This window comes from Felis catus, chromosome D3, assembly GCF_018350175.1.
Source record: "Felis catus isolate Fca126 chromosome D3, F.catus_Fca126_mat1.0, whole genome shotgun sequence".
Classification (NCBI taxonomy): domain Eukaryota; kingdom Metazoa; phylum Chordata; class Mammalia; order Carnivora; family Felidae; genus Felis; species Felis catus.
The window spans coordinates 63,632,822-63,646,677 of NC_058379.1; the positions used below are offsets into that span (position 1 = coordinate 63,632,822).

The 13,856-nt window shown below is 34.3% G+C and overlaps 1 protein-coding gene across 8 annotated transcripts in view; it reads right to left on the minus strand.

The window, feature by feature from the left end:
• The window catches only part of RIT2 (Ras like without CAAX 2), a 446,014-nt gene that overhangs the window by 300,377 nt on the left and 131,781 nt on the right, over positions 1-13,856 (minus strand). For all 8 annotated transcript variants that reach the window (XM_045042156.1, XM_045042157.1, XM_045042155.1 and 5 more), the window contains one exon: positions 431-487. In XM_045042156.1, coding sequence (XP_044898091.1) covers positions 431-485 — 55 coding nt within the window. In that variant the 5' untranslated portion in view covers positions 486-487. The remainder of the gene's footprint in view (positions 1-430; positions 488-13,856) is intronic.

Genomic DNA, 13,856 nt, shown 5'->3' on the forward strand with positions numbered 1-13,856 from the left:
AACTGAGGGTTGCTTGAAGGGAGGCAGGTGGGGGGAAGGACTACATGAGTGATGGGCATTAAGAAGGGCATTTGTTTGAATGAGTGCTGTATGTAAGTGCGTATTGCATGTAAGTGATGAATCACTTAGTTCCACTCCAGAAACCAATACTACACTGTATGTTAACTAACCTGAATTTAAATAAATAAATTAAAAAGAAAAAAAATAGAATAGAATGGAAAATACAAGAGTGCATATCAAGAAGTAAGGACAAATATCGTTTCTCAAAGTCTGTATTGTGGGACCTTAAGTATTCTGTATTTATGTGTATGTGTACTGGGTCAAAGTGTAAAACATATTTCTTATTGTCTATAGACATCAACAATATTTGTCAGCCACTTATATAGTGTCTCTTTATTTGGGGTAAAGGAGAAAAGAGGCTTATACTCACCAATAGTGGGGTCATGATAATCAGGAAACTGATGACTAATAAACTGCATTGTCATTGCTGAAAAAAAATAAATGCAATTTAATAACAACTCACCAGCTCATCAATAAATTATTCACCAATGTAGTTCATCAGTCTTTTTTTATTTAATAAAGTTTTATTTTCCAAAAATATCAGTCTTTTAATAAGATCTAGTCAGTGACTTATTTCTCTGAGTGACCGAGTGAGTGACTAGTTTAATTATGCAACATGAACCACCAAATGATAGGGAAAGTTCTAGAGGAGAAAAAATGTGTCTAAAGGGAAAACAATGCCAGAAACTTCTCTCTGGAATAAATATGTCTAAATTGTAAGTGTATTTTAATGAAAAATTGCCTTGTGGTAAAAACAAGAAGGATATTGACATAATGAGAATATAAAGTAGCTGTAAGGGCCTTTTTGGCTTGCTCTGGTGTAACAGTTGGTATTAGTTGGGAAGCTCTTTTCCTTGCAGGTCGGGTGTGTGCTCTGGGACTTATCTTCCTCATTGTTAAGATAAGGAGATAATCTCTGAAGTCTCTATTAGTTATAAAGGTACATGATTGTATGAATTTTTATCCTTAGCCAGCTTTTTAATTAAAATTATTTGTCACTTTTATTTTGCCTAATCCATGCTATTTAGGTCCTTTTATTAATTTTCATTACTTTCTGAGGTATTTCCTCCAAATTCTCCACATTCTTTTCAAATCAATAATTTTATAAAATATTTATAATGTTTCTATTATAGCTTCTTCATGTAAATTTTCATTATTAGTAGACAAATGCAATGCTGAAGTAAAGCAACAAACTTGGGAAAAGAATTAGTATATAGTTATCTTCCTTCTCTCTTGTGTGTTCTCTCTTGGTCTGTGTTTGTGTGTGTGTGTGTGTGTGCGCGTGTGTGTGTGTGTGTGTGTGTGTGTGTGTGTGTGTTTGCGCGTGTGACAAAGACTCTCTCCTTGATCAAACTTTAGTTAGCCTCCCCTGAGTCTTCCTCTCAAGGAAACCCTGACCTAGGTTCCTGTCCCTGCTAGACCAGCATAGCTCAGTGATAGCAAGAAAGCTGCTAAATAATGTTGGTGAGAATGTCCCACACTTGATACCGAATCCCCCTGGCCTGCCTTCAGCAAGAATCCTTTTAGGTCTATTTGACAAGAATTCCCCTATTTCTGATATCTCCTGTTAACAATTTTCCACCAATGCTTGTCCCCACTCCTTGCCTATAAATTCTCATTTTCCCTTGTATTTACAATTGAGTCCAGTTTTTTAATGAGTTCTCTTTTCCCCTTCTGCAACAGTTGCTGAATAAAATCTATTTTTACCATTTTACTGTCCAGCTCTGGTTTCCTTTAACAATGTGTTCATGCTTCAGCAAATGTTTGGAACAGGGAAGACAGTTAAATTCAACAAACTTGTATAAGACATTAGTCTAAACTCAGTTTGAAATGCAAAGAAACAGAACCTGACCCAGTGAAAAAGAATTTCTGTTTACACTTTAATAGTGTTTACTTCCTGTCTTCGAATTGACAAAGGAAGTCTCCATATGAAAATATTACTCAATGTGACAGTTTAGGGCAAATTTTTGAAATGCAAATGAACATTTCTAACAGATAGCTTTAGGACTTAGGATATTTCACGTAAACAAAACTGAAAGCAACATGTTTATTAAGTAGATATCAGGGGGAATTTGGAAAACATTTTCATGAGTTTTAAAAAGAGCAGTCTCCTCTATCTATTACCACCTGTTGGTTTATTCCCAGCTAGAGCACAAAGGTCAGAGGCCTGGCCTCCCAGTGAACACTTGGCTTGGCTAGTCAATCAACTAAATTTCAAAGATAGTTCAGACTTGTTAAAGTTAGAACTAAAATGAGGAGATTCTCACTCCACTCTACTCAAAGCAGAGAGATATACAACTCTATACAATGTGACAAGAGCATCATCCATCTTATGATAATTATTTAGACTAAAATCTTGAAAAATGTCTTTGGATATACTCCCTTTCATATCCTCCATCTAGTCTCCATGAATTTTTATTTTATTTCCAAAATATCTGTCCAGTATGTCTTCTTTCTGATATTACTCTAGTTCAAAATCTTATATCTTAAATCCCTATTGCCATAGACTTAAAATTGACTCTCATAGCTATTTTATTTATCTTCCATTAAACCTTCCACAAAGACACCGGAGTCATTTTTTAAAAAAAAATCCTGCTACTCATATGTCAGCAACTGCTAAGATAAAACCATGCTAGCATATGTGGTCCTTCATGTGCCCATCATACCTCTTCAGGCTTGACTTCCAGTACTGCCCAAACAGCTTCTCCCTGTTCTCAGACTTATGGAAGAAAGGATTTTCCACCTATGAGGATGCCTTTGTCCTATGGCATAGCATGGCCTTCACCTTCTCCCTCATTTTTATATCATACTAACAAAGATTCTACTTGACTAAACCTTCATCAGGCTCCTCTGAACCCTCCTCTCAACCAGGCTGTGACCTTCAGGCTTCCATGCTCATCTCTGCTTTGCCAAGTTTTAGCAAGAATCCTACAAAGTCATTTTAGAGGGAATTCTCCACACTTGATATCTGGTCACCCTTGGTAACTGATCAAATTCCTCATCCCCCATGATTACTTTGGCCTACCTTCAGCAAGAATCCTATTAAGTTTATTTAACCAGAATCCTCCTTACCCTCTTAGTGATTTTCTATCCACTGACCCCCAACTCACTCCTTGGCTATACATTCCCACTTGTCCTTCCTGTATTCAGAATTGAGCCCAGTTCTGTACTGAGGGAAGCCTTTTTCCCCTATTGTAATAGTTCCTGAATGAAATCCATCTTTACCACTTTACTGTCCAGCTCTGCTTTTCTTTGACAATGTTAATATCTCCACTCAACTGTCATACCACTCAATCAACACATTTAAACTCTTCACTGACCAGGTACCAATACATGATAGCCATGGAAGTTCCTAAGAAGCATTAGAAAGCACTGTATATACTTAGGGGCTAAGTTAATTTCTATAAACCTAGCAAAGAATTTTGAAGGTGAAGTTTGGAACAACTGTAAGGAAGAATATGTAAGCATTTTAAGAACTGATAGATATATAAGATACTAGACTTGAGATTCACAAAGCCAGTGTCAGAAATAAATGAATCAGCCAAAGATTTACCTTTTACACTTATTTATAAGAATACCTAGCATATATTTAGATGATGGAGTTTGTGCTTTAATGGAAACCTGCTGCTTATTGTATAATTGGAAAAGCCCTTCAATTCTCAAATCCTCTGACCTACCACTGAGACAGAACCAAAGAAGAGAGAGCCAGCTGAGCTTTGTTCCAGAACTTCAAAAGATAATTTTAGAAAGATTGATTTGTAAAAGTTTCTTTTGTGTTTTACAAAGTGGATGCCTGATGGGATATCTAAGAGCCATTTCCCTTTGTGGAGATAATATGTAAAACAAACAATTTTTGAAAAATCTCTCCTAAATACATGTCAGATTCAATGTTGAAATAAGTAATCTGCTAAATATCTATCAATTGTCCTGGAACCTAAATTTTATTTATTTTATGATACACAGGTTTACATCCTCAAAATCAGGGGATTCTATTTTCTTTTGCCATACAGTCATTCTGTCAGAAACTCAAAAATAGCCCCTCCTTTTTCTTTAGAGAATTATTGTATTGCCTTTATAATATCTTAATACATTGTTTTTCAAGTATCTAATGAAAATGAAGGTCTATGTCTTCTTCCCAAAGTATACATTCCTATAAACATATGTATACAATATTAAGAGATATGTGGGGACCATTAGGTCCTAAGTAAAAACACTTGTCCTAGCAAATACCCACATAGGTCAGAAACCAGTCTTTTGCTTAAAAAGAGGACATCCATAAAAACTATGATTTAACTTTCTTCTATTTATTCCGTGCATATTTATCTGTTCAAGTTTTCTAACTCTACTGGGGACAGTTTTAGGAAACCGTATTATCCTAAGAACTTACCCATCTAGGTTTTCAGTCTTTTCAGAGAAATGTGCCTTGTGATGTTTTAAATTTTGATTGTATCATTAGCTATTTCCTTCTCATAATTTTTTGTTTGCTTAAATTAGTTACTAGTTTGTCTATTTTGTTGATTTTTTGAAAGACTTTTAATTTTTATTTCATAATGATTACTATTATTAATAATATTATCCACTGGCTTTCTTTTATTTCCTTTGCTGCTTTTTCTTTATTATTTTCCTGGTTGTATTTCTCTGGTTTACTTTTTTGTTAACTCAGTTCATTTATTTTTATCATTTTAATTTTTGTTGGTAATTTTTTTGTAGATATGAATTATCCATTATCTCAGTTTTCTGTCTATCAATAGTTTGATATTATTTTTCAGAAATTTAAGATTTATATTTGTATTTTTCCTTTTACCTAGGAGTCAATAAATAGAAAGCTCTTTTCAGTCAAAGCTGGAAGAGATTTTTTGCTTATTTTATTTTTAATTTTAATTTTATTGCCTTATGATCAGAGAGTATTATTTCTAATAACTCTATGTAACTTGCTGATGTTTTTGGCATCTTAATATATAATTAATGTGTTTAGTAAAATAAAGTATATTGATAAGAAAGTAGTATTTGATATATGCATCAGTAAGATTTACTTTATTATTTTTAACTGTTTTATAACCTTATATTTTGTCTACTGATCTGTCTCGTGTTGATAACGGTGTATATTTCACACATTATACATAACTATTGTTTTATTCAGTGTATAAATATTGTGACTGTAATATTTTCATTGTGGTTTATGGCTTTTATTATTAAAAAGTATCTTTCCTCATCTCATTTGGTAATTTTTGTCTTTTTCATCTGATATCAAGATTGTAATCACTGCTTTATTTTTATTTTTATTTGCTTAGTTTTTCTTTGCCAATTATTTTCCTTTTGTCATTTTAAATTATTGTGTGTTAGGCAGGTCTATTGTATACTACATAGGGTTGGAAATTGTTTAATAGCCAATTTGAAAATTGTTTTCTTTTAATAGGTAAGTTTATTTTATTCACACTTACCTATTCTTATTTTTCCTCCATGTCTTTTCATGGCTTGATAGCTCATTTCATTTCAGCACAAAGTACTATTCCATTGTCTGGATATACCACAGTTTACTTATTTACTCACCTCCTGAAGGACATCTTGGTTGCTTCTAAATTTTGGCAATTATGAAAAAAAGCTATAAATATCTGTTTGTAGGTTTTTATGTGGCTATAAGTTCTCAACTCCTTTGGGTAGATACCAAGGAGTATGATTGCTGGCTATGTTTATATCAGATATGTTTACTTTTGTAAGAAACTGCTAAACTGTCTTCCAAAGTGCCTGTAACAGTTTGCATTCCCACCGAAAATGAATATAAGTTAATTTATTTGAAATTTAGCTCCCCATCTTTGCCAGCATTTGGTATTGTCAGTATTCTTGATTTCAACCATTCTATTAGGTATATAGTGGTGTTTCATTTCCATTCATATTTCTCTGGTGACATATCATGTGACACATCTTTTTATATGTTTATTTGCCATATATGTTTTTTCTTCAGCAAGTATCTGGCAAGGTCTTTGGCCATTTTTAAATCATGTTGTTTGTTTTCTTGTCATTGAGCTTTATGAGTTCTTTGTATATTTTGGATAACAGTCTTTTATCAGCAGTGTCTTTTGGAAATAGTTTCTCCTAGTCTGTGACTTATCTTCTAATTAATTCTCTTGATATTGTCTTTGGCAGAGCAGAAGTTTTTAATTTTAATAAAGTCCAGCTTATTATTTTTTCATTGATTATGTAAAGATGTTGTAAAGACATTACCATACCCAAGGTCCTCTACATTTTCTCTTATGTTATCTTCTAGAAGTTTATCTAGAAGTTATCTTCCAGGTTTGCATTTTACATTTAGACCTATGACTCATTCTGAGTTAATTTTTTTGACCTGTTATAAGGTCTATGTCAAGAATCTTTTCTCCCCCCCCCCCCCCCATGGGATTGTCCAGTTTTTTTCCCCACACCATTTGTTAAAGAGACTATGTTTGGGGCGCCTGGGTGGCGCAGTCGGTTAAGCGTCCGACTTCAGCCAGGTCACGATCTCACGGTCCGTGAGTTCGAGCCCCGCGTCAGGCTCTGGGTTGATGGTTCGGAGGCTGGAGCCTGTTTCTGATTCTGCGTCTCCCTCTCTCTCTGCCCCTCCCCCGTTCATGCTCTGTCTCTCTCTGTCCCAAAAATAAATAAAAACGTTGAAAAAAAAATTAAAAAAAAATAAAAAAAAGAGACTATCTTTCCTCCATTATATTGTCTTTACTCCTTTGTCAAAGATCAGTTGGCTATATTTATGGGGCTATGAACCTGAGGTGTAGGTCAGGAAAGAAAGGAAATGGATTTTGGTGAACACATAGGAGTCTCTGGCATACAGGGGAAAAGACCGTCAGAAAGAAATGTGAAAATGTCAAATGAAGAAAAATAAAATGTCACTTTCCCCTCCCCAAAAGAATAATCATTCCCTGAAAAACTAAGGTCTTATGTTACTGTTTTTCTTACTAATTTCCATGAGGGATAATTCAATATTTTTCTAAATAAAGCATCTTTTAATTTTTGCTGAACACTTCAAGGAATTATGACAAAAAACATACTTGTTTAAATTTTTGTAAGTTGAAGTAATCTACATAGTGGAAGTCTACATAATTTGATAATGTAGATTTAAAAAAATTAATTCTCTAGCTGGGAGTATATCTGAAATGATGGGTAAAGTGTTACTTTGTTGTTTGCTGTTTTTTTTTTTTTGTTTTGTTTTTTGCAGGTGAACTCTGTGACCATCATGAAAAATCTGGACAGGAAATAGTGGTGGGAGGTTTGTCATGCTCATACACACAAGCACTTCTCCTTAAGTCAGTCTGACTATCACTGGCTTAGGAATACAAAGAAAGAACAGAGTACATACAGGTAGAGAAGACATTTAAAGATCAAAAAGTTGAGTCATCCACTGTAATCTTTAAAAAAGTAATTAGGGATAGAAATAAAGAATATTTGGTGGACTCATACTCTTTTTCATATCTAAAATTATTACAGTTAGTGGATGACCTTTATTAGCAAACAAGATACTTCCCCTCCCCTTCCATTGAAATGGACATTTATGTAATACTAAGTTACAGATCAGGAAGTACCTGATGGTTTTGTATCAAAGAACCTTTTCCATTACTAGTGGCCATCCATTAACATACGTTATGTAGATGTAGCGCTTGCCTGAACTTTATAAAACATTCATTTAATACATATGATAAATAATAGGCAATTGCATTTTGATGTTCATACAAAGTAGTGGTGAGAGATTAAATACAATCTTTTTTTTTTTTTAAAACAAACCCATTTTGATTGGACTCCTTTTTTGCATGCATATGTTCTTTATTTAAATTTCCATTTTATTATTCAGATATTCCAATAATTTATTATTTCACTTTAAAGTTAAATTTAAATCAACGCTTTCTCGTTTTGCATAATTCAGTATTAAGCCATCAAATTTACCTACACAAAAAATCTGACAATATTATATATCACCTTGCTTGGAATGTCAATGGTATTTGCCCTGAGGCAGAGACTATCAGTTATGAAAAAGAAAATTTATAGAAAGAAAGGAAAAATTTTCTACAATTTTTTAATAGATTAAAATACTGCATAAAATTACACTACTTTATTATTACTATCCTCAGCTCCCCCACCCCCAAAGGAGTTTAATATTTATGGAAAGTACTGAGCTGAAACACTTTGGAGAATGATACAATCTAATTACACAAAGATAGAATTTGACAAGTCATTGCTTTCCCTTTGGGACGTTAAGCCCTGTCAGTGGAGTAGGAAAGATGATGGGAATCTGGTCACTAAGATGTACTTCCACTTCTCTTTTGTTTTTTTGTGGTGTCTTAATAAAATTACTTAACCTCTCTATGTTATTTTTCTTAGCAAAATGAGGGGAAGAGAAAAGACAACTAAAAAATGCATCCGGATCAAGCATTTTGCAATCCCTCTTTGTTCATCCTGCCTTCCCCACCATCATCTGTTCTTCCTCCATTTAGGATCTCATTCTGTTGTCTCTATTCTAGTTCTTTCTTTTATTTAGTCATTCTGTTCCAGCCATACTGACTTCTTGGGAGTTTTTCAAACCATTCCAGCTGTGATCCTTTCCAGGGAAGCCTTTGCTGGTGCTATTTACTTTGCTTGAATGCTCTATACCTAGATAAATGCTTTGCTTGTCTGTATCAGATTATGATTCACATGTGACCTCCTTTGAAAGGTGTTCTCACACCAGTGAATTTAAATCAAAATCCATTCCTCCTCACTAGAACTCCCTATGCTCCCTTCTTGATATTCATTCATTCATTCTATTAAAACTATTAGGTTCAAGACACTGCTTTATATAATGTGTCATACCCTACTTTGGGTGCTTTGGGCACAGCACTGAAGAAAATGGACCCCTGCCCTTTAAGGTCTTAGATTCTAGAAGGGGGGGAATTGGAAAGGGAGACAAAAATAAAAATGCCACACACTTGCATATATATCAATGGTATGTTAGATGGTGACAAATACTACTATGGAGAAAAGTAAAATTATTATAGGATCATTATTAAAATATAAAGATATATTACATTAAGATGGAGTTCTGTGGGAAAAAATTAATGGATATACAATTTCCAAGAAGAAGAGGAACAAGGTCACATTTTTCACTATTCGAGAACTTGTTCATTTAGTTTTTAAAAGGAAAATGTCTTTTATGACTCAATTGATATATTTATAAGAAATATATCATTATTTAAAACATCATTATTTAAAATAAGCTGAGAATTGTATCCTTTAAAGCAATTTAAATTTATGATGAAATTTTTAAATATCAATCTAAAAATGTACAAGTTGGGAGGCACCTGGGTGGCTCAGTTGGTTGAGCATCCAACTCCTAATTTCAGCTTAGGTCATGATCCCAGAGTTGTGGGATCACGCCCACATTGGGACTTAAGATTCCCTCTTTCTCCTTCTGTCCTTCTTCCTTGCTTGTCCACTCTATCTCTCTTTAAAAAATATAAATAAATTAGTTAAATACATAAAAGTGTACAAGTTGGGTACCTAATCTTTCAAAATCCCTTTAAGGAATAATTTAACAAAAATGTTTTAAAATCTATGCATTAACTTGACCAGGGTCACAAATCTATTACAGAATCAAGTTGGTTGGGCCATAGTACTCACTCCAAAGTCAGTCACTTTCCATTATGCTAATTGCTCCTTATTAATTCCCTTCTCTTAACTGAAAACCTGTGCTTTCTCATGAGCAGCTCATTTGCTGAATAAAAGCATGGATATGTGAGAAATCTTTATATTTTTGAATGAATAAATAAGTGAATAAGTCTAAAATTGTCTCGTAACTTATACTAAAACTCAGGTAAAAATGGTTGATAGTTCTCTTATTTTTCCACCAGCGTTCACAGGTACAAACATTTTCTAAAATGCATTGAATCTAGGGGTCAGAAACAGCCTCGTGAAAAGACATAGCATGGGGGTATTTCCCAAGGTGGGCAGGCCACCCTCCTCATTACCTTGAGAGAGATAAGGTGGCTCTCAACATGTAATGCTCCCAAACAGGAATAATGGGATCTTTTTAAAGTCAAGGTGATAGGGAAGTATTAACAATAACAGTATAAGAGGGTCTTTATCAAAGACATTCAAAGATTCCTCCTTTCTTCTTTGCAGCTTTTAATAATTGAAGAGTTTAAAATGTTTTTTTTTTAATTTATTTATTTATTATGAGAAAGAGAGAGTGAGAGTTCGAGCAGGGGAGGGGCAGAGAAAGAGGAAGAGAGAGAGAATCCTGAGCAGCCTCCACATTGTCAGTTCAGTGCAGAGACTGAAACCACAAACTGTGAGGTCATGACCTGAATCAAAACCAAGAGTCAGAGGCTTAACTGACTGAGCCACCCAGGCGCCCTGTAACTTAATAATTTTTCACTTAGTTATAAAACATTTATTGCAGGTCTGGTATTTTTCCCTGTTCCCATACATCTGTGGATATAGGATAAGGATTGTTGAGAGGGAAGGGCTTGAGATCTGAAGGGTAAGGGGTAGATTCGAAAATGGCACCATTTGGTTGGGGGAATGGGACCTCATCAGAGAGATGGATGGGAGAGGCAGCCCTTGTAGTTCTCCACTTCCCAGAGGGTTTTCCCTTCCATGGAGAGCTTCCCTTCACTTCTCTTTCTCTTCCTCTCCCCTATAAACTCTCTGCCAACAGAGAGAAATGGTGCTTTTCAGGACATTAAAAATTCTATTTATCTTCACTGACTGATTTTCAAGGATGATTGATGCCACACAAAAAGAAGTGATGGATATTAAAACTCAATATTTCCACTCATTCCTTTTTGCTCTTTGCTGACAGTTTATTCTGTACTCAATGAAACAAAGAAGAAAAATAGATATTTTCACCAATCATTTTCCAAGTATTTTATCATTTAGGATAAACCTCATCTCTTTAGGTAAATGAAATACTATTAATGCTTTACACACATGTACTAACATAGGAAAATATCTTTCTCCTTACTTAACTCTATTCTTAGAATATAATGGAGACAATTATTGAAGTCTGATTCATGTGAATGGATGACAGTAACCAGAAAGAGTCTTAAAGTGCTCAGATTTTAGGACATATTTGATTTGTCATGGAATTACGATAGACATTAATATCTAGTCTATATCAGAATTTATATATTCATTATTTGCTACAATAAGATTTTACTCTGTCTTGACACCCTGATCTTGCAGTCAAAGCATTTGCTGGCATTTCATCATGTTAGTAACTGATAGACATCATACATCTTGGGGCTGAAGGTTTTTCTTTCATAGCTTTTGGAATAAGATTCCCAAAGCATAAAATACCTGTGACTTATGTTACTGTAATAGTTTCATATTTGCTAAGAATTTTTCTTTATTAGGTGAATCTCCATCTTACTTCTAGGAATTTTGTGATACTCTTTATAGACTAGGTCATAGACTAGTAATAAAGTTCAGAACATGCTACCCCCGAATATGGTATGTTGGCATATTGAATATTTTAAAGTGAAGGAATTTGAGAAGCAGTAGGTGTAGGAAAGATTCTCAGTCTCTCTTGAAGCAGGTCATAAGACCCTCATGTGAGGGCTGCCCTCCTATACCTGGAGGAAAAGAGCATCCTTACCTCTGAAGAAGGAGGGACGCTGAGAGAATCAGAACAAACAGGACTTGGTAAGTACTCCCCATTTACCCATATACCAAAAGGGTATACCCTTCTGTCGTATCACATTTTTATGGCTTTTCACTTTTCCTTAAACCTATAAAAATAATTAGGCTTGGCCACTTCTTCAGGTCTTCCTTTCCTTATGAAGACTCCAGTGTCTTGTAAAACTTAAGTAAATTTGTATGCTTTCTCTTGTGAATCTCTTGTCAAGTCTAGCTTACAGGGTTCTAGCTTGAGAAGGGTAGAGAAGAGATTTTTCCTCCCCTGCACTAGCCAGCTGCCGACCTTACCAGAAGGACACTGGAGTGAATGAATTATTTTCTCCTGCCCCATTATATCTCCCTTCTTCTTAACTGAAATTTCCCATTTAATGTCTTAAATAAACCTGGATTACCTGACCCTCTTCTTAAAACATCATTAGCTTCTATCAGTTTTTATAGTCCTTCCTGATAGAGTAGATGCTTCACCCAGAGAGAAAAGCTCTGGAAAGGGAAGAAGGGTGATACCTTGAATAAAAGGTACAATTTTTCTGTGGCCTTACCCAGATCATCTATGTTTACATTAATAATGCTAGTAATAATAAACTTTATAACATTATACTTTTTTACATATAATGCCATATACTTTTAAGGGCATTTTTTGGTTTATACATTATCTAAACTATATGCTTCTTTTTATAGCATATATGAAATGACAAATCTAAAAGCAAAGGCTAATAGACTGGGTATGAGAAGCAAGATTTAGGGTAATCCTGGCAGAATGGAATAATGGAAAAAGCCAGAAATATGAATGCAAAAGTCTTACATTTTAGTTAGAATAATCAATTTTACAGTTACAGAAGCATAGAATGAGTTCAACCTGGTATGATACCTGTTTCAAATGAAAAATGACATGGAGGTTAGGATTAGGTCTCAATAATTATGACTCAAGATAAAATTTAAAGGAGATGCACCATTTAGGGCAGATTGTCACAATCTCATTATTAAATCTCAACATATTGCTGTTTGGTTCTTTATACTGGATTTGTTACGGTGACATGTACAAATCCACGAGCTGGATTTAGCACTCATCCAGCCTCCATGACAAACATGCTTCCACCCCAACATGACTCTGACATGAGGTCTGCCTACAACTGGGCTTCTTCAGCTGGCTTTCAAACACCTGATAGGTCAGGGCCTTGGCCACCTGGAGACTGAAAGCACAGTACTGGCGGACAACTCAGGTGCTTGATCCATCAACATTTATAGAATCTAATCTTGCTTATTCTGTCTAGGGCAATGGTTCCCAATGTGCAGTCAAATAACTCCGAGGGATCTGAGAGACCTTTTCACAAGGGTTAATGAAGTTCTATGAGGCAGATAGGTGATTCCAACTGTCTTTTAAGCTAGATATCTTTGGAGATCTTAAAATATGTAAAATAATGCCATTATTCTCAAACATTTTTGTTGTTTTGAAAAATACAGATTTAAAAAATGTTATTTGTTGAAATATATTTTTATATTTTGTTGCAATATATTTTTTAATTAATACTTATTATAACTTTTTAATGCATTTATTCAATTTTATATATTTGTTACTTTTAATTTATAATATGGTACACAGCAATAGAAATAACCCATATAGTCAAAAGTTTTTTTGGGTCCTCAATATTGTCAAGTGACTGAAATGATTTTAAGACCAAAATGCTTTAGTACCACTGATCTAGAGCAAAACCTCAGCCCTGATTAAACAAAGGTAGGTGAAAAGATCTATGATTATTCACACCTCAAGTAATAACATTTTGAAAGCCTAAAATTAAAGATAAAACAATAGGGAAGCCCACTTGGTCAAGATACCTAACTATAACTCCAGATCTCTGTGTTTTTCTTCTTCCTCATTTCCTTCTGTTTTCTACCTTTCCTCCTCTACATCTCTATGTCATATATTCATGACCATTGTGCTGACATATGTTCCTTTTTCATTTTCATTTTTCCCTTTTCCCCTCACTATGTGTCTCTTTCTACACACAACTGTTTCTCCCTGTTCCTCTCTTTCTTTCTTCCCAGAAGTTGCTGCCAGAAGTAGACTTTACCAGTATCACAAATGCACATAATATCAAATTATGGAATTAAAAATAAATGCTTTATTTGGAGGAACCCAGGTG